Source organism: Pithys albifrons, chromosome 1 (genome assembly GCF_047495875.1).
Source record: "Pithys albifrons albifrons isolate INPA30051 chromosome 1, PitAlb_v1, whole genome shotgun sequence".
NCBI lineage: Eukaryota > Metazoa > Chordata > Aves > Passeriformes > Thamnophilidae > Pithys > Pithys albifrons.
This window is the reverse complement of record NC_092458.1, coordinates 60,438,503-60,463,489: the sequence shown is the minus strand read 5'-3', so window position 1 is coordinate 60,463,489 and position 24,987 is coordinate 60,438,503. Positions and strand designations below refer to the sequence as shown.

Here is a 24,987-nt window from a genome sequence, read left to right as displayed (position 1 = left end):
GTTGTCACTCCTCTCGCCAAGGTGTGCTTTCCCTCAAACCCACTTTTTCTCATACAGTAATGAGGGCTTTCCAGAAAATTATCCATACCTATAATTAGACCTGAGATACCAAATTGTCACCTGCTGATGGGAAGGCAACCCAAAAAGCAAGTAATCACCTAAGGAATAGACCTCTGCTAGGGTGACACAAGACATGTAAAGTGATATATGCAGCGGTTTGCAAAGAGCTCTGTCAGCTGCCATAGGAGAGTGGGGGAATTGTACAAAGAACTAAATACTTACTGCTCATTACTGATTCGTGAATAAACAATTTTTTTTTCCCCTAACAGACCTAGTGAAAGGAATTCCTTACACACTGCCGCCCTCCCCCCCTCTCCCCCCCCCCAGTCACAGTTGTGTGGGGTCCTTTGCTTCCCCCTGCTGTCACCCTGAAAATGCACAGGGTGGGCTGTGGCTTTAGCCAGCTGTGGGAGTGGGAAAACTAATGAGGATGGGCTCTGCCAGCAAGCACTCCTGCATCCCACAGCTCCCACGGTGCTGCTGTGGAGAACTGAGAGAGCAGGCAGCCAGAAGGAATAAAAGCCATTAAGCCCTCCCGTGCCTCCACCGACAGGGTCCCAGGAGCTGAGCACAGGTCTTGGGTCCCATCAGAGAGGACTCTACCAGCAGGCTTTCACTGAAGGATTTTGCTGTTCCTCTGCCTGCGCAGGTGAACGGATTTGGCACACAGCACTCTCAGGTAAGAGGGGTTTGCTGGGAAGTGAATGACGTGCTGGCATAAAAGCCGGTGTGGGGCTTTGTTGTTCATTAGGAAACAGTCTCGGGAAGAGGACTTCACTCTGAATATTTAAAAAAAAAACAAAACCAAAAAGAAACCATTCCCACTATCAGTATGTAGAGAAGACACCTTGTTTTGGAGGGGCTTGCTGGCCCATGCACACCTCCTGTGTCCCAGCAGAGACACTGTGGCAGTTAGGAGCCATTGAGTAGCAAACAGGGTCTTAGGAAGCCCCAGAAACTGGTTGCTGTGTCCGTCAGCACAGAGTGAGGCACCTGCAGATGTGAGATGGCAGGGCTCAGTGTGAGAAATCTGAACACCATAGTACATGTGTGGAGGTGGCTCTTGTTTTGGCTGGCATATGATGGGACCAGCATGAAGTTTCCGTTTGACTTTGCTGTGGGTCAGGGATGCACCAGTCAGTCAGTGTTCATTTTCTTTTGACTTGTATTACCTAAACATTTACAATAAGAGTAATGATCAGAAAAATAGTTTAAAGCTAAAATTATCTGAAATAACAAAGGAAACAGGACGGAGGGTCTGTGCTACAGACATTTATCACCACTGCTTCTCAGGGATAAGGAACTGAGTTACAAGAGGAGGCATGAATGTGGGACACAGCCCGTGTGCCAGGTGGGCAAACCTGGCCACTGATGGCCAGTGAGGAGACCACTCAGTGAGGAGGTACTGGACAGCCTGGAGGAGGCACAGGGATCTTGTGGCTCTGCTGTAGCTCAGTTGTAACCTGTCACCTCGAAAAGCAGCAGTATGGAGAGGCTCCAGCATCTTGCAAGGGGCTCAGAAGCTTGTCCCTACCACTTGCTGGCTCTTCTAACAGAAGAGCATGTCCCTTTACTCTGGGGAAATGAACCCAGGGACGAATGGATGGGAGGAGGTCCAAAAGCTAGCTTTGGTCTTTAACATTTTTCCTAGCTGTTGCTGAGTTTTCTGTTCTCCATGTGGTTTTTCCAACTCCCTAGCAAACAGGGAGTAGGCACAGTGGGGCAAGACACCCCCTTGCCTTTGCATGCTGCCACTCTTCATGCTGTACCACTTGCAGTTTCCTGGGAGTTTCAGTGATGATTTCCCTGTTTAGCTGGGAAACAAAACCATTCTGCACGCAGGAAAATATTTATCTTTACCACGCACAACAGCTTCTGTAGAATCACCAAAGGTCTGGGGCAGAGGGGCAACACATATCCTGCAAATATAATTACTTCTCTGAGGGATTTGTCAGTCCTGCAGGAGTCAAAGCCAACGTCTGAGAAGGACTGAAACCATCACCTGGTAGATATGCGTGTTGTGTCTTTGTGTGAACACGTTTTGAATGCAGCCATTATGAACTTGCTTTCTTTATCTTACCTGTTAAAACTGCACACACAGAGCTCTGATTCACAGTCAGTTCTGGGCTCCATCACTAGATGGTGACATGCTTCCAGATACTGAGTCCTCCTTCAATCTGTCTTTTTTCTTTCAGTGTAAAATAGCAATAAATAAACACAAAACATATGTTTTACCCTCTGCTTCTGGAAATACAGCATCCCCAGCCACACACAATCCTTGTCAAGATGATTTTGTATTCAACTAATTTTTAACATGTAATTGGTTTGGTTAACATGGTTTCTGTAAGAATTACTGCTGTAAAAGTAATTCTAATCATGAACATTTATATAAAGTCTAATAATCCTGATCTCTGCATAATTTAGAACATCTTTGTTGGCAGCCATTGGCATACTCACAATAAATGCCCATTTTATGCACTTTCTAGGAACAAAATCTGCCCCCAAAATTTTGAAGCTTAAAATTAACATGTCACTTGATTGTGGAACCTACCAGTTTCCCTTCCTCCTTCCTGCTTTCCCTGAGCATGCAACAGTGCTTATTTGTTTCCTTGAAATACTAATCTATAGATGCAGCCCAAAGGCAGAGTATTTGCTCTACTGCAGAAGGTTTAGTGGCTGGTATGAGGCGTCTGTGCTCCCCACAGGTCAGGCACTTATATGGAATTTCCATTCCAGTCCTCTGTTCAGTACTGATGGAGATGTGCTCTGGGATTTGCATGTCTTATTACAGCAGTAACACCCATCAAATGGAGCTTGTGGCATAGTATGAAGATGAGGGCTGGAGAAGGAGAGCTAAAATTGATGAGACAGCTGATGAAATATGTGCACTAGAAACCTGGAGAGAGATATGTTGGTGACTGGCTGCTATGTGCAACTGTTATTTACCCAGTGGGATGTCTGTGAAAGCCTCGGTCCCTACTACTTGCTTGGCCACCAATAGGTAAAGCCAGACCTGCCTCTACTACTGCCAGGAAATGGAAACGGCAATGCCATTGTGTAAGGAGCAAACTCCAGCCCATTCCTCAGGGCAAAAGAGGGTCCTATGCTGCTCTCTGGGCTTGCAGAAGAAAACAGGCTGCCAGGAGACAGCTAGTTCTGCTCAATTGTGACTAGTAGGTTTTGGACAGACTTTGGAGAGGGGTATGACCACATATTAGCAGGTTGTACAAGTTTGTCTTCAACACATATCTGGAGCCCTGTGGTCCCTTTGGGCCAGGCTGGGCCCAGCATTATATGAGAAATCCCAGGGTTGGGTTTCATGTCAGCTTAGAGCAGAATGATGCTAAGCTTAAAATATCGTCCTTTTAACCATTAGGAAATCTGAAGAGGCCATTTTTAAGTGCGTGCAGAAATGCAGCTTCCCCCTCCCAGCCTCCTCCACACACACCTTCTTCTAGCACACAGCTGCTGTTGGTGAGAGACTGGTGGTGAACCTGCTCAGAGGCTGAGGCTTGGACTCGTGTGTGTGTGTGTGTGTGTGTGTGTGTGTGTGTGTGTGTGTGAGCCTTCCACACTCCCACTGATATTGGACACTACTTTACTGTCTGGTGCTGTCTGACCACTGGCCCCAGATGCCAGGCTGCTTGCTCATCCCTCATCCCACCTCGTAAAAATTCTTTGCAAGGAGCTACTTTCTAAACCAGCTACTGTTCTATCAAAGGTGTCTTGTTCTAGGCTCCCTGTGGTTTGGAGTTTTAAGATCTTCCTCTATCTTAAAACTGTTTTCAACCTCTCTTCCCCCTTTTTCTTTCATTCATTTTTTGCTCACTGATTAATTTTTGCTGAGGTTTGTGTAGTGAACCATATCCATTTCACTGGGTTTTCTCAGAACAGTTAAATACACTTAGTTCTGCCCCAACACCAATCCTTTCCTAGTTTTCAGGAAGACAGTCTTAATACTGAGTCTGCCTGTGACCCCAGAGCTCTGGCATCATCACAAGCAGGCATGCCCAGAGCTGCTGGAAGGCATACCTGCCTCTGGGTATGCTACAGTGATGGTGGCTCTCTGGGCTCGTGGATGCTTTGAATTTTTGAAATGAAAGCCTGCCACAGCGTGTGAATACTCTGAGTCAAGACACTCAGTAAGGTAAAGACATTTCTCATAACCACATGAATTTCTCTGTCTCCACAGACACCTACAAAGGTTCACTACAATGCCTGCTGGCCTGGAGAAAGCCTGCCACCGGTGCATATCGAAAATTGCCAGCAATGGTAAGGTAGTTCTGGTAGTAAGCGCCTTCTGTATTTAAGCAGCCCTGTTGCTAAGCCAGGCATATAAAGGAATTAAGATGTACTAAGTCCCACCTGGATCTTCCACTGAAGTTTCCTATTCTTTTATCCTGAGATAATTCCTTTCCTAGGCAATTTTGGGTGCTGATAGAGTGTGCAATAGTAACTGTCCCAATAGCAACTGACTACTTCAGTATTTAAAATATAGGAGACTTGCATAAAATTTTACACAAATACAAACCCCAAAATGTACATAAATATTGGCTGCAGAAGACAACCTAAGCAATATAATATATATGCCTTCTGTTTCAAGTGTAACCTTACATGTAGACCAGCAGAAGTATCTGCAGGGAAAATCACCTGGTAAAGTGCAGAACAGCCAGCCTGGGGACAACCTCTCCCAGGAGCAATTCCTGCACAGCAAAACTGCTGTCAGCAGTGCTGACACAGGGACACATGGCTGGGGACAGAGTACAATCATGGATATCTCCCCTTTCACCCAGTGACATCGGGGACAAGATCGTGTTCCCTCTGATGCCTGGTCCCTGGCACAATGACCAGCACAGGGATAGGTAGTGTCTGTAAGGAGCCACATGTTGTGTGCAGGTTGGAAGCATCAGTTGTCTGTAAAGGGTCTTTCACATGACAGTCTGGGCTCACTCAGGTTTTAAAGCAACTGATTCTTCACACCAAGTTGATGACGGTAGAGAGAGGGTGAAGGACACGAAGGGCTGTAATGACACCCCAGCTCCCACGCTGGGTTAACTGAGTGGTTCTTGCTCTCTGAGGAGAAACAGCAGAATGTTGATTCTGGCTGGGCTGTGCAAGGTGCACAGACTCACAGGAGCGGTGTGCTTCAGGGGTGGGTTTTGTGAGACCAGGGTAGCAGCTGTAGGCAGAAGGTTAAAATTCAAGGGGTTTAAAGCAGCTTACTCCTGCTGCCTGCATCTCCTTTCCACTACAAGTTCTGAGGGCATTTTGCTTTCACTTCTAGGCACTAGCAATTTTAATTCTACTCAAATATGAGAAGAAGCAAACACCTTGCCCACTTATGATAATTGATACTTTACCTACACTAATTGCTGCATTTGCCAGTCTAGGTGTTACCCTGGGGTCTTCTATATTCCTGCTTTTGCTTTGCTCGAAAGGCTCTCAATGTTCAGAATGAATTTTTATTAATGATTAAGCCCCTTAACTACTTGCTGCCTTATAACTCTGCAGAGAAAATCAGGTCAGGTGGATAGACAGCTCAGACCAGGCTCCCCTGCAGAAACCTGGCACAGGGAAGAAAGGAGAGGATATTTTCTGGCCCACTTGTTCATGCTGATCATTGCCCCAGGGGAAAGGAGGGTTGGGGTGTGATGAATAAGGGGTGTGGAGCACGTGGTGTTCTCATTGCACCCTGACAAGCCCTTAAGAACAGAACAGGGACCCAGCTGGTGTGGGATCCCTTGCATCCTGCAGAAAGGACAAGCAGGAGGGATCTTGACCCATTGGTGAATATCATAGTTAAAAAAGTGGTATTTTCTCTAGTTTTTGTTCCTAGTGGTTGCAAGCAAAACGTCACTGTTCCCTGTGAGTACTAAATTACCACTGGGACTTTAATGATTACAGAGTGTCTCAGTTTGAGGGGAAAAACCAAAATGTTTACCCACAAGCAGTGGAGGGGGGTTTTCCTCCACAATAATCACGACACTCTTTATCAAATTTAAGAAAAGGAACTTTAATCAGACAATGGATACAAGAATGGATACAAGATGGTGTGTGTGTATATATATATATATATATATATATATATGTGTGTGTGTGTGTGTGTGTGTGTATGTAGGTATAGATATAACTGTAAACAGACCAGAGCAAACTGCTTCCCCAACACCACAAGAAAAAAAATACAACAACCAAACCGGCAAGTTTCCTCTTGAAGAAAAGTTATAGGCTGTGTCCGTGTCACAACTCTGCTGGCTGCAGGGTGAGTTCCCAGTCCCTCTCCAGCGAGACAGACGAACGGTGAGCTCCCAGATAAATTGTCTCTCCCTCTGTGTCTCTTGTCCCAAATCAAGAGTGAAACTGAAAGCAGAGACCGCCGCGTGTCCTGAAAAGCAGCTGCAAGTTCTCTCTCCCAGGTCGCTGCCCCAGCCAGGGCGGCCAGGCCGTGACGCTGCAAGTGGCGGTGAGACTGGAGCAGAGGCCAGGACCGCAAATGTAGAAACCAGGAGACCAGCCGTGGTAAGGAGAAAAGAACTGGCTCACCAAGAAGCAGCAGCAGCAGCACCCAGGCGCAGGAGAAAACCGGCTTCTCCTCCTCAGCAGCACACACACACCCCCCGCTCCTGCGTTCCGCCGAGCCAAAAAAAAAAAAAGGAAATGTCCCCAAAAACAAAGGAGACAGCCTGCCCCCTAGCCAACTGATCAAGAAGAAGACGGTAGCAGTTAACTACTTCTTTTTGTTAACTAATGGCATGGGCAGTTAGTGGCAGGGGAGAGAATTTACATAACAATTCCAAACTACAACACACAGAAAATAATTAATCCTGATTTCTTTTTGAAAGATAGATATTAATCCTGATCTCAGCTATGCTCTTCTACACCAGAGGAACCCTCTTGGGTACCCAAAAATTAACCATGAGTATGGCAACACAGAAATGCCATTCCAGAAAACTACCTTCAGGTTTTCATCACATTTAAGTTCAAAATCAGCTCAGCTATAACTATTGATCAGCTAGTGCATCCACAATTGATTTCCTGTTCATTAAAATGCAAACCTTCATAAAGCACAATGACAATTCCAGTTTTTCTCATAATTTTGTGTATATTTTTCAAAGAGTGTTTCAGCACAACCCCACATTTGTACCTATGGTCTCCTCTTGTGGAGCACCTTTTCATTCTTGGTGTAGTACTTTAAGTTTAGAACAATATGCAGTCTTCAATTAACTGATCAAAAGAAAGAAGACTAATCCACTACCCTGGGTCTACTGCAAAGCAAACTGGTGAGCCAGAATCTTGGTTCATCTTGTACATCTGGAAATTAAACACAAGGGGCCAAATCCAGAACCTAGACAATGGCATAACTGTAGTTTAGTAGCTAGAGGCATAATATAAAATTCAGACAAGACACTTTGCAATATTGCCCAACCCCCAAAGCACCTGCGCCTACATCTAGACATACATCTACACCTACATCTACATTTACATTTACATCCTCCCCCTCCTGAAGGTTCCCAGATTAATGGCATCTTGTTAGTCCATTTCTGATGTAAGCAGGATTGCTGTTGTCAGTGTTGGAACCTAGAACATAAATTTTACATGATGTGATGGTGGCACAGATTATCTGGGCAACAAAATACTATTTCACAGTAAGACAATCTTGTCTAAGTAAACAGTGATGGGACACAGCAAACAGCAGGTGGCCCTGAGCTTGTTTTTGGTCTGCAAGTTAATTTTTTCACACTTCTCCTGCCTCAGCGGTGGCTTTGCACTGGGACTAGAGACCTTCATGGGAATGGCTGTGCCTTACACTGAATCCTCCAGCTGCTGAGTTATCTAGCTTGGTCAAGGGATTAAATCACCTCAGGGATGGGATTCCTGCCATTCGTCCCAAGAGACTGTTCCATCAATATATCTCCTTGCTATGACATTTAGCCTCATGAACAAAGCAATCTTTCATGCCTCTACACTTTGGATCACTTACAGGTCTGGTTTTGAGTGCTCAAACCTTTGCTCTTATTTTCCCTCATTTGGCTGTTGGCTGATCAGGCTGAACAAATTTAATTCTTTTCCTTTGCGTTATTTTGTTCAAGTATTTTCTGCATATCCCATCTGAGATAGTGACGTTTTCCTATCACTCAAAAGCAGAGAAAGACAGCCAGTATCCAGAACCATGGGCAGACTCATTCCTGTTTCGTAAAACATTTGACCTTGCTGGTGCTGTTTCCCCAGAAAGATCCATCGAGACTTTTGTTGCCACCGCAGCACCCCAACACGCTGCATTCTTTTCTTTTCTCTGTGTCCCTGTCAATACTGCAATACTGTGAAGGAATAAAACATGGATGAAAATACCTGCGACCCATCTGCACTCCAGCCTGTTACACCCTCCATGCTGCAGTACAGCATACCATGACACTGCTTGCTAAGCTAGTGCGCTACCATCTGCATCTGCCTCAGGGCATCAGCAGGCCAGAGGCCCTGGCAACTGACCTGGATTTGCTAACATCCCAACTGCTGAGAGTCGGCTCCCTTCAGAGCAGTATTCCCACTGCATGTCTGAAGGGCGTACCCAGAATTTTGCTCCTCACCTTGTTCATGAAGATAAATCCTGGTGTAACTGCAGAATCTTTTTGGAAGCTGGTAGAACATAATTAAAAAAAATCCTTTTTTATCAGGAACTTGACAGGCTACAGAACAAATGGCATTTGGGAGTGACGGTAATGTAACCAACACTTCACTTATTGCTGTATTTATTCTCAGAGAGCTTGTCACACACTCTACTGAGCAGCTTGCATGACAGCTATATCAGCATACTACCTAAGAAGAGTAGGTAGATTGAGATTTATAATCATAAATCACTTTGGAAAATCCTGTGAAGACTATTCTTACCTGAAAAGAACAAAACTTTTCTCTATCATCAAAGTAAATAGGGACAGCCTGAGCTGACTGAAACTTCCAAGTGCTTGGAAAACTCATGGCAGCAAAATAAAGTGAGGAGTCTACAGGTGAACTGGTGTCACATCTAGTACTGCCTCCAGATCCAAACCATGTGCCAGAGGACAACAGGCTGTGTGCCCTGAGGCCAGACACGTAGCTGAGGATGGACAAGGCAGTAGCAGAGGGTGGAGAAGAACTGCAGTGCAGGGGCATGGCCATGGAAGATGCAAAAGCTCAGGCATCAGATAGAAGAGAGACCACAAGGTACCACCATAATGTTAACAACAATTTCCAGTGCATTTACTTCTGTGGGAAGACTCTGACAGGAGTAGCTCAGCAAAACAGCAGATTTATATCAGCTGACAGTCCTGGTAGGCAGAAGACACAAAATTTGCACCCAACTGATCTGATTTTTGTGACCACAGATTTTAAGGAATGTGCAAGATACACAGCCACTTGCTCTTCTCTCCCTCTGTTGTGACCCCAGACACAAGCTCTTCCCATCACCTCTTTCCCAGCAGGTTAGGACTTGCTCACTAGGCTCCCACAGCATGACTTCACCAGGGCCCCAGCATGTGCTGCCCTGGTAGCACAGAGCACTGGTTCCTCATACCTGATGCCCTGACACCAGCTTCACAGAGCAGATATCCTTCTGAGCCATGCCTGGAAACTCTTTCCTCACCCTGTTGTGTTTTTAGAGACTACTGGCCCTTTCTTGCAGCTTTTTCCAGGAATGAGTCAAGAGGTTTCTCTGACCAGCTGTAAGGTGATATCACCAATGTAAAAATATCACAAGCCCCACATGTGGAACTGCCTAGACAGCAGCATCCTCTCTGCTCAGCTATGCTACCCTGCGGCAAGTACCATTTTCTTGAGCAATCTGTCTTCAGACCAGAACGGGGCAGCACAGCTTAGACAAATCCAGGGAGGAAATGCGTGCCCCAGATGAGCAGCATTTCTGTGAAAATCCCACACGTTTAGGGGAAAACAGTCTTTAGCGCTGCTAGCAGCGCTGAGAGGCTGAGGAGCCCTGCCAGTTGTGTAGGCAATTGTTGAAGAGTCTCACTTTGTTAAACATGATCTGGAAGCCTTCCCAGACTAGGCATCTGCCCCTCCAATTCGATACCTAAAAGGCTGTAGCTGAATGGGGAGATAATGAGTAAATACATTCCCAGCAACCACTTTGGGAGGGGCATTAGTGAACTATTGTCTTTTTATCTTGAGCTCTGAGTGGTCCCTACCTCCCATTTCTCCCCTCCAAAACCAAGCTATGGGGTAGATGGTAGACACAAGCAAACACTGACACCTGTGTGCCAGATGCGCAGCCTTACATACACATGGGCCCCCTGAGCCTTTTACAGAGCTTACTGCAGCACCCCCTCCCCGGGGGTCTGGCAGACCACATGCTGCACAACTAAGACATTACATGATGCCCCCTCCTCCTCCCAGGCTGCTGCCCCTGCAGCAAGAGCAGACACAGGAGGCAGCTAAGAAACCGCAGGCAGGAGAGTGATGTCCCTCTGAGAGCTCCACTGCAATGACGGGTCTTCTGTCAACACCAGGCAGTCAATGCAATGCCTGCAGACCTGAGCTGCACTCCTTTGGGTACCAGATAAGTGAGTTGCCCAGGCAGTGGGCACTATTTGCATGTGTTGTTGGAAGCACAACTCATGCTTCTGATTTTGAAAGAATAGATAATGTAACAGCAAGAGGAGCTAGCACAAAATGTGACAGGTGGTGAAAAGGGAGGCTCTAGGCTGAGTTGTTCTAATGAGAGGCTGTCAGTGGTTGAAAGAGCTTAGTCAAGTGTAGGATACCATTCAGAGGAAGAATTTCTGTACTGTGCAGCATTCAAGAGAGGAGAGCCTGAGCAAAAAATGTGTGTGTGAGAGAGAGAGAGAGCAGCCGACAGGGAAAGGAGGAGGGGGTTGCACGAAGGAACAGAAGTGCTTTCTTCAGCTCAAAATACCTTCAGTCTCTGCCAATTCATAGAGATAACAAACATACTACTCAGAAAGATGTCTCTCAAGGGCTAAAGTGTAAGATCCTCATTCTCTGCAGAGAAAACAGGAGCAGTGTGGGGGGAATGGTTTGTTCCTGTGAAAAGTGTCTGCGAGTCAGAAAGCCTAGTGGATCTGCCCTGAATTTTGATGCTGCTCCTATGTCCTCTGTCTCAGTTTCTCCTGTAAAATGGAGGCTGTGGTGCTTCCCCTTTCCCTAAGGCAGCCTGAGGGTGATGTTTTGGCTTTGCTGCAGTTTCCCAGAGTGTCACTGTCCACAGGGTGCTGGCAGTGTCCCTGCTTCTGCACGCTGAGGAGGATGCCATTCGCCTTGCAGAGGTTGCAGTTCTCTGGCATGGGGAACCACATGACACAGTTTGTCCCGGGAAGGGCTGGTCCCAAACCAATTCTGAATGCTTGCTTCAAGACTTTTTTCACAAGCCTCCGAGGAGACATCCCACTCCTTTTCTTGTCCATGCCCCTCTTAGCCCCCCTGCAATCTATACCCACCTGCCCTTTTGTGTCCTTAGGCATCCACTTGCAGACTGAGCCATTTGTAGCACCGCTCTGCAGGGACACTCACCATAGAATGTCCTCATTATGTTTTACTGTCATTTTGCAGGGCAGCGTTTCACTTTAATATTGCCAAGAGTTCATAATTAGGCACAGAGGAGACAGCTCTTGTAAGACTGGCTGTGTGCTAGTGCTCACACTGTTCTTGACACTATTGTCTCTCACTTTCTGCAAAGGTGAGCTTTCATCCTCTGCAGCATCAGGCTGTGCTGGGAAAACATCAGGGCTCAGATACACCAGAAACTCTCAGGGGAGTAACTAAGCACCTCAGATCCACTCAGCCACAGGAATATTCTATGTGCATCCCTAGGAGCATCCTTCCATGCTGATCTATCCCAGTGACAAGTCCCACTCCTTGCAGCAGGGCTTCTGCCTTTGCATTCATGAGCCAAGCTGGGTCAGGGAGTTAGACCAGCCAGAAACTATTCACATCCACAATAAAGCTAGTTTATTTAGCTATCAGTGAAAACTGAGTGGAATGGCATTAAAGCTGCTGTTTGCTTAGCAAACAGATTCAGCACTTCAGTTACCATGGATTAGCTGATGCAAAGTTACTTGTTACCACAGAGTCACCTGGCAATGCCTCTGAAGCAGATGCAGGCTGAGGCAGCAGTGGCTGTGTCCTTGTCCTTGCAATAAGAGCTGCAAGCAGTTAGCTGCAAAAGCAGTTTGTGTCTCTCACTGGACTCTGAGAGTGACAAACCACATGCTGGTCCCATCATCTCAATTTCTGCACCAGAGAGACGATATTCCCACCCCATCAAGTGCACTGCATTTCTTGCTACACAACTGGATGGATAAAGAGCATCTGTAAAGAATTAGATAGAAACACTGGTCTCTAAACTTGAACTAGCCCAAATAACACTATCTTTCTTTTCTCATTCACAGTATGCTTTATATTTGGGCTCCTCGCTTTTCTTGCCTTACCACTGTCCATGACTTTTGTAGGTAAGTTGACTACTGAAACAGTTTGAAAATAGAAACTTCCTGGCACTGTATGGCAAGTTAACACATCTGGTGAAAGAAAGAAGTTGGAAAATATAGAGTTTCCAACTGTTAAACCTGTGTGTTGGTATTTTGGCCTCAAACAGAATCCCAGCCCACACTGCATGTCAGGGAGGAAGCAGTCCTTGAATTCTGATCCTGTTTAAGTATCCCTCCAGCGTCTTACCTCAAAACAGGGCTCTCTCTGTGGGAGGAAGTTCAGAATCTGACGCATGAGAAGATTTCATTAATCATGATCCCTCTGTATTAACTACACTGCAAAAACCTTAGAAGCATAATGCTGGTAGGGAAAAGGAGATGCTCTAGGCTGCTATTTCTCCACATTTTTGAAAGTCAGACCTGTTTTTTGGCTGATCTGTCTCTGTATAACCCCTCAAAGTCTGGATTTGTGAGTAACATTTCAAGAACAAATATTTAAGAAAGGAAAATCCTTTGAGCTGCAGAATTTTATATATTTTTAAACTGCATAAGGCCCTTCTTTTCTCAGGCATCACCTTTTCCTTACCATTAACATAGATTTTTGAGGGTTTTTTTTTTTTACTGAGTGTTTTCTAACACTTCATTGCTCCCTGTCCCATCCTCCATGTGAGTTGAAAACCCCACTTGAGAAACATCAGTAGAGACACCAGTGTACTTCCACTTTCAGGCAGACTCGCATGCTCATGGCATCCCTGACAGATGTCTGACTTGCCCTTGCTCAAGGAAATTCCATGGCTTCCCAAGGAGCCTATTTCAACATTTTATTGCTCTCACAGACAAAATATTTTCCCCTACATCCAACCTAAATCTTCCCTATGGCAAATTAAACAGATGACAGCCTGTCCTACCCACTGCGGTCACAAAGACAGATTGGTCACCGTCCTGCACAAGAGAACCTTCAAGCTGCTTGAAGACTGCTATTATAATCCTGCTTCATCTTCTCTCTCTCTCTTTTTTTTTTCCCCCCAGACATCTCAAAAACCTGTTTCTTTCATCCTGACCTCACAGGTCACTGTTTCTGCAGCTTTTTTTTTTCTTCTTTTCATTTTTGCCTCCTTCCTTTGGCCTCTGGCCAGTGTAACTATTTTTTCCCTAAAAAAATAATCCAAAAATCTTGGAACACGGGACTCTAGCTAAGACCTGAGGAATGAGCAGTGCAGAATAATTATCCCCTCTATTTAACATGCAGAATTTCTGTAAACATACCTCAAAATGAAAGATGTTCTGCCTGCACCAACTCATTATCTCCAATTTAGTTTATGATGCATTATAAGCCCAGATGGTTTTTGGTAGTGCTGCTCTCTATCAGAAATTTCTCATTTTTTATTTATGTTAAAGTTTTCTATCCTGTAAGCAGAGTTCAGCTTTATCAATGGTCATCTCACAGATTTTGAATGTTTTTTCCAGTGTATCCAGATCACTTTAAATTCTACATTCTGTCTTCAAGAACCCTTACAATCCTTCCAGATGGGTGTCCATGAGAAGTTGTTCATCTTCTGCACCGTTGTTCATGGAAGATGGTGCAAATGAACTCTACATGCAGAGTCTGTGGGCAAGATGCATCCTACATAGATTTGGACTGTATGCATCTGTAACCAAGCTGAGTACCATGTGCTGTCCTTGCAGGCCATTAGGAGAAATGGGCAAGCCTGACAGTGAGAGTCCCATACCCCCTTTTTGGGTGTCTGCATAGGGATGAGGTGATTTTTAAGGCAGTCAGGACATCCCAACTGTTGGCATGTATAGTTGGCCAAACCCACAAAAAAGGTGTTCACCAAAAGGTTGATGCTATTCCTTTTATCTGGGGCCTTCCAAGTACCAGTGATGACTATGTTTGGATTCCGATTAGAATGTCCTAATTAGGAATTAGGAAATTCTAATGAGGGATTAAGGAGCAATTAGGAAGTAGGGAAATGGACTGAACTGTTACATCTCAACACTTTGGCTCTTATGTTTATCCATGACTTAAGATTGCTATTTATCCCTTAAGAGGATTTTAGCTTTAGCTTTTCCCCAGGCTGAATATGCCTGAAATGTGAAACAGGGGTGGGAAGGTATAATTCAAAATGTGGCAGAGCTTCCTTGCATATTGACATCCAGCATTCTAGAAATGAATCCAGGGCTGGAATCTGACCACTTATAAATATGATTTCTCAGGAATATTTTATATCTTTAAGGTCAGTAATAAGTGGAAAGTGTATGATAAGATAATAGCCTGGAGTTCTGGGTGTCTCCTGCATGAGATACAGAGCCCTTTTTTTCACAACTTACTGAAATTAAGAGATAATGTCACTGCAATAGTGTTGTCAGAGGATATTGGTTTCCTGCGGCTACATATCTGCAAAAGAATCTTTAGGAAAATGAAAAGTCAAGGAAAATGCAAATATATATTATCTAAGCAAAATCATCTGATTTTCTGATAATATTCTGTTACCATGATCTCAGAGAATAACTTGTTAATGTGCCTCCACTCATTTTGGCTCTTACTTTCTGCAGAGGATATCTATGAGATATAATATTTGTTAAAATTCAGGGAGGAATGACTGGAAGCCCTGATAATAATTTAACCCTAACATTATACACTCTCAATATTTGATAATGCTGTAAATCACAGTATAAGTCAAGATTAATGACAAGGACTCAGCAAATTTTCCAAGCTTCAGATTTGTGACATCTTTTAAGCCATGTATTGTTTAGCAGCTTTCTAACTCTTCATGGCAGAGATGATCTCTTTTTTTTCCACTAAACACTCCAAAAATATAGAATGGCTTTTGGGTTTGGTTTTGCTGGTTTTTTTTTCAGTTTCTGGGACAGTGAAGGATTGCTCCCAATAACACGTTCTTACACGTTGTCCAGGATACCTTTATACACAGTATTCCCAATGGTAGCTAAATCACATTTGAAAGCTGATGACATTGTTTTCTCAATAAGCAGTCTAAATTTCTCTCTGTACAATTTAAACCTACTCCTCACACTCATATCTACACCAAATAATTCCTCAACTCTCAAATGCTCCCAATAGTTTTCTGAAGCCTATTCTCATGCTCTGTCCCTTCATATGGGAACCAGTCTTGTTCTTTAGCAGTTGTTAACACAATCTTTCTATGCATTTCAGTCTTTCAGCCACTCTCCATTTCTGTGAGTTTCCTCTGATTTACTGATACACTTTCCGATAAAATGATGCCCAAAAGCAATTACTTTGAGATAAATCCTGTGCAGCATCTAGATCCAAGTGCAAAACCCACAGGCACAGATTGACTGAGGTCTGTGCTAAGTGATGACAGCTGCAGTCATCCACTAAGAACAACTACAAGTGGCCTGGCATGTTGTGTCCTCTTCCTCGTATTGGAAAAAATGTTGAGGAGCAGGCACCAAACACCAGATTAGTCTTGGTATACAACAACCCTCCTTTACTATGGGGTGTACTTCAGCCATTTTCAGTTAACTAATAAGAGCAAAGCAGCTAAAAAGAGGCAAATGCTGCATTGACTTTCATTCATCCTGGCCTCTCATCTCATGGATAATCGTGAGTCACAAGGACATTTGTTCAGTAGTGATCCATTGTGAGCCATGCCACAACACTGCCCAAAGTGGTGTCCTTGGAGAGCTCATATCCTGTTTGCTCAAAAGTTCTCCTTCCACTTACTGGTCTTTGTGTCCTGGATCCCACTGCAGTGTTGTTCAGTGGTAGCCAAGAGGTAAAATGTGCAAGTACCTGAACTTTCCCAAGCCTCCCATCTTTTTTTTTTAGCTTTGGACACTCTACAAGCTGTTGGATATCTTTGCTGTGTCTGGTCTTGCAAAGGTTTTTCATTTGTTCGTTTGAACTCCTGCTGGTCTGTGTTGTGGTCACATTTCATTTGCTTTTCACTCTAACCCACAGATCGCTCTGGCTTGCTGGAAGCATTGCAATAGAGGCAGTTCTTTGATCTTGCATGGTCCATATATCCCATCACTGGCAGCCAAAGAAAAACATATTTGGTGCTCATGGGAAAACTAGCACTGATGCATTCCTACTAGTTTTGGTGTTCCCAGATAAATCAAACACATGCTGTGTGAAAACTGATTGGCACATTCACTGATTTCACTGTAACAAATACCAGTGCCCATCTGTCAACTGTAGGTCCATATTTCCTATTCACACCTTGGGGTATATTTTTGAAGTTACTACTGTATTACCCACTTGGACCTACTCTTTCACTGTCATATCTGTCTGCAGTATTCTCTCCAAACCACAGTGTACCACTGCTTGTCATTCAAATCCTTCCCAAGACTGACTGCTGTCACATTACTTATATGAAAGGAGGCCGTAATAGATTTGTCTGGGAAAGAGAATCATAGCTCCATGAGCAAAATAATAGAAAATAAAAAAGCACTTTTTTCTTTTTTTGTCTCCAATCAAAATCTCAGTAACTCAGTAGAAACAGAAATTGCATAGGTTCCTAAACTGAAATATATTCCCAGTGATCCCTGGCCAGCTGCCTTTGTGGCAGGTTATTACAGGGCCAAGGACTCTGGAAACCTGGCAGCAGCTTTCTGAAAATGGTATGATTTGTGACAATCTTCCTGCTGCCTGCTCCTGTAAAGTTGGGAGTCTGAGCAGGTTTTTAGCATTACATAGTGGCAAAGTGTACAAAAAATTACAGCCTTGCAATAGGGACAAAAAGGGAAAGAGTCCAAATCCATCTAAGTCCAGCTGTTTTCACTTATGAGAAGGCTGGTAATAAATACTTAGTATAGAAGAGTCCACTGGACTTCACAGCCCTTGCACACAGCAGATCAAAAAGCACTGTGTCCTATGACTAGTGTAAGATCTACAGCAAGGTACCACAATCCACAGCACTTGGATTATGCTATGCAAAGAGCACAGGAGAGGTTCAGGACATCGGCAATGTTCTGGACCAGCAATAGCAGTGGATTTGGTGGGCAAATTGACAAGCTGAAGAGGATTACAGCTATAGAAAGGGGTGGGGGGAAAATAACCCCAAACCAAACCAAAACCCCAAGCCCACTGATACTTCTTTCCTGATTTCTCCTATTTAGTGTAGTTCTGAAAATGGAGACAAGACCTTCTGCCTGGGAGATGTTTTTCAGTAAGACCAGCATACTGTTTTCAGCATCCTGCATTTAGATAACCCAGATTATTCAGAGGAAAATCAAAATATCTCCTTGAAAATGACATACAGCCAGAAGAAAACAGAAAATCCTTTCTGCCCTCTGCAACTGATCAGTCAAAGCCCTGAAACATGGGATCAATAAGAATAAAATTACAGTGTAATGAACAGTTTAAATTTTTAAAGATGCCACTGGGTAAGAGACTTGAGCAGGGGATTCATCTCAGCTAACTGGATATCTACAGCTGGCTGTCTAGGTTGCTTGTATAGCCATAGAGAGACAGAGGCACTTTCAGAGCCCAAATCACCTGACCCATTTCAAATGCCTCAGGATAAACGAGTTGAATTTTACAAGTGTCTATTTCTCCCTATTGACTACAGAGTCTAGGAAACTAGTTCACATATGGATGCCTGCATTGCAGACATCTATATTTGGACAGATGAGTTTCCCTGCCACAGACCTGTATCACAAGCTTCAGTCCCTACTGCCAGCAACATCCTTACACAGCCATACACTACCTCCCCTAAAAATTACCCAGCTTTCTCTTTCTAGCAGTAGATTTGAGGGTTGCCAGGATCCCCAGCTCCATAACAACCAATGCTTTTATCCTCCAGCAACCCAAACAGCATGAAAACTTGAGCTTCTGAAGTTGCCTATCAGCTGCCTGGGAAGCTAAAATGGTTCCAGGCGCTCCCACAGGCACTGGCTCCCAAGCTCTGAGGCATCTGACTTGGTAAACATGCCACACTCATGGGGAGCTAATGAGCAGGAAAATCCAGGGAGAAGTTTATCAGTATTGCTTCTTTTCATAGTTTTGATTTTTAGTGAATTTTGTACTGCTGAGGAAAATTTCCTGTCCAGCTTAGTCAATTGTTCATTTAACAAATAGCAAAGGCTAAATGACCTCTATACATGGCTCTAATCAGTAATATGAGAACAACAGTAATGCTGTTGTTAGTTTTGCCCTCTCTCTCCCTTCTCCTGCCTTTGGCTTGTTCATGGCCCTCATTCCTGTAGTGGGAGATGCAAATCCTTTAATTCAGACCCTATTTCAACAGATGTTGGATACGAGTCTTGGGTGTAAGCACCACACTTCACTAACAGCATCTATGGTTTTCACTGTAGAGCTTGTCACACTATTGGATCACTTGAGATAACAAACATTCATTTTTACTGTTCAGGAATGAAGTTTTTGGAAGATTGCCCAGTTCAACCACTAATTCCATTATATCTGTTGGTGGGTGGCGTGATCGGCAGCTTAAAGGTAATGTGCCTTCTGTGTGTGAAAAATATTTTGCGTGACTAGACTTTGACTTGCTAGTTAAGACATAATGAAGGCTCCAGACAGACACATGCATGCAGTACTGAAGAAAGCTGTCAGGATTGAACCATGCTTGTTCCAGCACCCAATGCACCCCTCAGTCAAGTGAGATGCTAATGAGTTCAGCATTCAGCATTGTTCCACACACTGTGGAGTGACTTTCTTATACATCACAGTATCTGTGCTACCTCCCTACTCAGGCAAATGACTACTAACATGGATACCTGTGGCAAATGGGGTCCTTTTTCAGCAAGCAGTCCTCCTTTTCAGCAAGTATGTTAAACTTTTCTCCTACATTTTCATACACAGAGACTGGACAAAAAGTTAAATTTCTCTCCTAATTTTGGGAATGCTGTAAAACTACAAGTGCTTGTACATAGTCCTCACAAGTTCAATTTATTCCCACTCTGACCTGGCCAGAAGTAATGACTATGCAGCAGAATCGCTTCCTTCCAGGGTAAATATATCCCTGCAGGACCGCAGGGCTTATTAATCTAGGGGCAGCATTTCTAACCACAACTACCTGTCTCCTAGTGGACTATGCTCACATATCTTCGCTGAGCCAGAGCCTGGCTGCTTGACAAGTAAAGACACCTTCGTACTGTTACATTCTTCTCACTATAAAGCTGTAACTCTGCATTGACTCTGGGGTAAAGAATCAACCTACTCTGACAGTCCTTTTGCAGGCAGTGTTAACAGCCTACTAGGGAGCATGAAGAGCTTTGTCACAACAGAGGCTGCAAAGCTACTTTAAGGTTTCTCAACAGGATGAAGCAAAACTGGTTTTTTGCTGTTCCAGTGATGCTCCAGCAAAAGGAAGGAAGAAGGGCAGAGCTGAAAGAAAAGCTTTGGAACTGGAATGCTGGGGCATGAAGGGCTAAGAGTAGCAAGCAGCACTGCTGGAGGAACATCTGTACTGGTAGCATTGGCGTCCTGCAGAACTAACTGGGGCAGCAGCAACCTGGCCCCCAGCCTACTTCCCAAGAGCCTGTCATGGGCAGAGCACACAGGGTAGACCTGATGGGTCGTGGCCTAATGTTTCAGCACACACAGCCTGTCCCTTGTAAGAGAACCTGCTAATTGTCGACTTGACTTTTTGCTGACTGCATCTTGCAGCCAGCAAACGCTGCAAATGGGAACTACTTACATCCACTTTGATAACATTTCTAGCCTTTTTCTTTGCGAGGATTGAAAGAAAGAGGAAAGAATATTCCTCTGCAGGTCTCTGCGTCCTCTACACTCTTTCACAGTGGTAACCAAACCTCAGTACATCACTGGGATATGAATCATCCCCACAAGGACCTTTGGTCAGTAAATAAGTAAATGGAGAAAAAATCAAAGTAGTTAGTCTTGTTACAAGGAATGTTACAAGTGACTTCTACTGACAACTGCTTAGTCATTCAATCACACCAGTGGACTTATCTGTATAATCAAAGGTTCATTTAATAATAGTTTAGAAAAGATTAGAGCAGAACTGAAAGGAAATTTTGATGCTAACGTATTGAAGTCTCTATAAAAACCATTTATTGTTTCTTCACTACTTCTGGTTTAAAGCCAGTTTTTCTCACTCTAGGTAAGGTGCTAAATGGGTCAGTTAATATTGACACTGATGATGAATAATGGCTTGAGTTTTGCTTCAGCTGACAGCAGGACTGCTTATTTTGCAGTCTTGCAATACATTTGGTCAGAACTTGATTGGCCTAACTGATGTGTCATCTCATAGTGCTTGGTCTGTAGCCAAATTCCCCCTGTCTCAGTCATGCACTCTGTTATGTTCATTGGACTTTACCGACTTCACCAAGCAGTACATTCACTTGTTCTCTGAAATTTTAAAGGTCAGAGAATGGATGTAGGATGAATTCTGGATCAGTACTGTCTTGTGTTGGACATCATTTAATGGCAAGATATTCTGACCCAGATCTATGCACATCTGTAGGCTCCTCATCTATTTCTTTACCACCTCCAATCTTTAAAAAGGCAATAGTAATCTACAGCTGTTCACCAAGGCAACTGAACCATTCAGAGAGGCCTGTTGAATTCATGTCATGATGCTCCATAAATGTATATTCAGCAGTTAGTAACAATGTGAGCAACTTCCAGAAACTGCTTCAATCACAACTTGGCAAGGCAATATCCATAAGACCTAAATGAGCTTTCTGTGAACTAGTTAGCTGCAGCTGAGATCCATAAATCTACCTGGGATGTTTCTCTGACTTTCTCAAAACCAATACTCCTTTGCCATTTAATCCCATTCCCACTGCTGAGCTCAATGAAACTTGAGTACAGGCAGCTGCCTATGTGCTGAGCTCACCTCAATGCTAATGAGCTGCATGGGGCTTCAGGTTGATCTGCAGGTCACCCCATGCAGAAAACTGAGACCTACTGGACAAGCAGATTTATTCCTCCTGTGTGTCATGAGTCTGTATAAAGTAAATGTTTGCCTGAGAAGAAGATGCTCTGCTGGTTTGAACAAGCCTATCAGCTTGAGTGCTCAACTGGATGTGAGACATTGAGTGCAACCACGATTTTTTTTTTTGCCTGCGTTGGTGCTAGGATTTTAATCTGTGTTTTTCACAAACTGATACCAACATCTGGGCTAGAAAAATAGTTGGTTTTGTGACAATTATATATAATCAAACAGTTACCCAAGGAAGAATAAGAGAAAACTCTTCACAGGATGTCCTGGATTTTCTTGCTAAGTCTTGCCTCTTGAAAATGGCACATGAGCTAAAATCTGAACTAGACAGAACTTATATCCAAACAGGTTTTCCTCAGTCAGTGTTCTGGAGAAGGGAGAGTGTAAAATGAGGGGCACTTCTCTCTTTCATTTCAATCAAAAAAATGAGCACAGATTCTGCAAAAAAGAGCATGGCTGAGAACCCCTGTTTGGGCAGTACATCCCTCTGCATCTTTTACCTTTAGCTCTAAACTTCATTCCTCGTTGGCCAAGGCAACTTCCTGCTCAGCTGCTTTCTTAGAGTCCCTTTCCCAAAGACACAGCTCACTGCAGGGATGCTTGCACATGACCCTGAGTACCTAAAAAAGGGAGTTGCAACTACAATAGCTACTGCCTTGAGGTGTGGACCAAGTGCTTCAGGTTTGGTATGACAACACAAGTTTCACAATGTAGGGCTCTGTGTCTACCTCTCCTATAAATCTACCAAAATTAAGAAAGTCATTGAGGGGACAGAAATTTGAAAGCTTCTTCATGCTGCAGTCAATCTACCTACTTTGCTTTGTATGGCAAAGACTAAACTGGAAATTTAAGCATCTCTGATGAGTGCTACTGCATTACCCTGTATGCCAAACCTTTCTAACCACAGGGCATTGTGTTATTCCACCTCTTTCTCTAGTTCTGACTGAAGGCCAAAACAGAGCAATCTGAGAAAATGACACTTAATTGAAGAAAACTTGACAACAGTACATTGCAAGTATCTGAAGCAGTTTATTTGGGGTTTAGGTCACAGTCTAGATGCTTCATAATTTTATTTAAGATGATTCACCTCTATAGCCATGGCAAACAGACTTGGGAGAGACAAATCCACCCACTACAAGGCAGGAACTACACTACTTAAGTCATTTAGCAGTACTCTAATCTGTTCTCAAAAGTCTCCAGCGTGGGAGCTGCTGTCATCTCCCTACACAATCTGTTCTCATGCCTTTCTATCCTTACCACTGGCAAGTTTTTTCCTATGTCTGGCCTGAATCTCAATGGTGAATAAACTGTAGGGAAAAAATGTGCTATTGTCCATCAGGATCTGCCTCATTTGTGGCTTCTTAGCTTTTTCTCACATGATTTTCCCACACTCAATTTTATTTGTCCCTAAGACTGGCATTCAGACTTTCTGCAGCCAATTCACTTATTCCCTTTTCTCCCCAATGCCTCCAGGTGACTCTCCTGTTGTACGACTCAACCAGAATGAGGCAGCTGCTTTCCAAGTCTGTTGTGATTGATGATGATGATGACGACGAATATCCCTGGAGGCAGAATGCTCACAAGTACTACATCCATCTAACCCTCAGCCTTTTCCTCTTTCTCTGGTTCATTCTTGGGAATTACTGGGTTTTTTCTGTGTACCTACCAAATTTCATCCCACCTTTTCATCAGCCTCAGGATTACTGTGACAAAACCTTGTACATTTTTGCTGTTGGTGTTCTTATTATTAGCCATACTGTTCTGTTTCTCCTTATCTTTTGTAGCTGCTGCATATACTGTATTTCCAGGCAAAGATTCCCTTCTGAGGAAGACTAAATGCCACACAAAAGCCCCAAATGTGTGGGAAAGAGTGTACAACAAAGAACAGGCAATAACTCACCCTTGTGCACGTCTTTGTTGTACTATATATATGTATGATAGCAGTCAGCTGCAAGAAGAAATTGTGAAATACAGCACCATCTGGAAATAGCTATGCTGAAATACAGTGTGGTCTAGGTAAAATTGCTGCTACAGATGCCAGGGTGCACTATTGCTAACTTTTACATCCCTTTTTGAACTCTTGGATGTTCTATCTGGAGCAAGCTCCTGCAGATGGCAAGCTCCTCTAAAACCAGGTCCCCTTACCTTGTATATAGCACAGTACAGCTTTGTGCATCTTTGCCTATAAAAGTAATTATGTTGTCCTCTTCACTGGGATCTGAACATCTCCATAATCTTGCCAAGGTTTATTATTGTCCCTGCATTACAAATGAGCGAGTGAGACAAGGAAAAAAAAGGGCTGTATTCAGGCCACTTTTCATGGTGCATGGACTTTGACAGTAAGTTAGCTGTGCACTAGAGGGCTATTTAGGCCACTGTCAGACCAGCCAGTAAATAGCTATGATAGCAATATGAACATGTATAAAAGGCAGACTGAATGCAGCCCTTAGGTCTCTTCGGAACTTGGAATAGAAGGCATCTATATCTAACTTTGTGGCTAAAATAGACAGTATGAATATATCCATATACGTCCAATACATTCAAACCAAGCCAAGGACACTTTGCAAGTCTTTGGCAGAACAAGGAACTGAGCTACTGACTCTTAAATCAGTGCTTTGACTGGAGCTCAGCATTCCCCGGTCTGGGGAGACTCTTTCTCCTACTTTTTCTAGAGCAATAATTTGTCAGAACAACACTAACCCAAAGATGACTGTCAAACCATTGTGATCAAATCCATAGAAAAACTGATGATGTTATGTTGGTATTTTAAATATAAAACACAACAGTAAGACGTGGGAAGGGATGTGAGAATATCAGGCAGATGTGTTCACTACAGCAGTTCTCTGGTTATGGCGTGAGCATGTATTTGTTTTGTTCACCTTGGTGCTGTACATATGGAAATCTATGCTTCAATGCAGAGATGTAACACAAGCAGCTTTTCAGTCAACAGCAGCATCAGCTTTAAAAGCACTGGCATGCACAGACAATTGTTTTGTGACACGCAATGGAACAAGCCCAGAACTGATCCTGGTAGATTGTTTTTTCGTGTGTTGATGAATGCAGTGTAAAAGTGCTCTTTCTGCTTTTGCTTTTATGCATTTCTGGTTCCCCTGTAGATGAGCAAGAGGGTGGGCCCAGGCACAGGAAGAGGATGTTGGGTATTTTTTTTCTCTTAAAACCCACACAGCTGAAATCTATGTTTTAGAGAAACCTAAAAGGGTTATACAATGCCTGTGGAAGGGTGAGATCTGTAAAGCAGCTCAACAATAAGTCACAGTTGAACAGAGGCTGCTCAGCCATCATTCCTGGGACTAAGGCTGAATGCAGTGTAACATCTGTGAGAACCACCTGTCTTCAGCCATGAACATTTATTTCTCAGGCTATGATGCAGGTAACTAATGCTGCATTTGGTCCACAAGGATTTTAATTCAGGCCCTGTCTTTAGGAATTGTTTGTTTCCAGAAAACTAATCTTAGAAAGAAGGTAGAATGAAGTGTGCAATAATCTGACATGATGGCAGTGCTGTTCTGCAGCATCCACTCAAGAGAAGTCACAGCCAGGCTGCTCCTGTTCAGAAACCCATGGAA

The 24,987-nt window shown here is 43.8% G+C and overlaps 1 protein-coding gene across 1 annotated transcript; it reads left to right on the top strand.

Annotated features, from left to right (window-relative positions):
- Window positions 1-4,274: 4,274 nt before the first annotated feature.
- On the top strand, window positions 4,275-23,236 carry TMEM272 (transmembrane protein 272). The gene is made up of 4 exons (XM_071570947.1): window positions 4,275-4,332; window positions 12,453-12,512; window positions 18,845-18,927; window positions 22,874-23,236. The coding sequence occupies exons 1-4, from the start codon at window positions 4,275-4,277 to the stop codon at window positions 23,234-23,236; spliced, it is 564 nt and encodes a 187-aa protein (XP_071427048.1).
- Window positions 23,237-24,987: the final 1,751 nt, after the last annotated feature.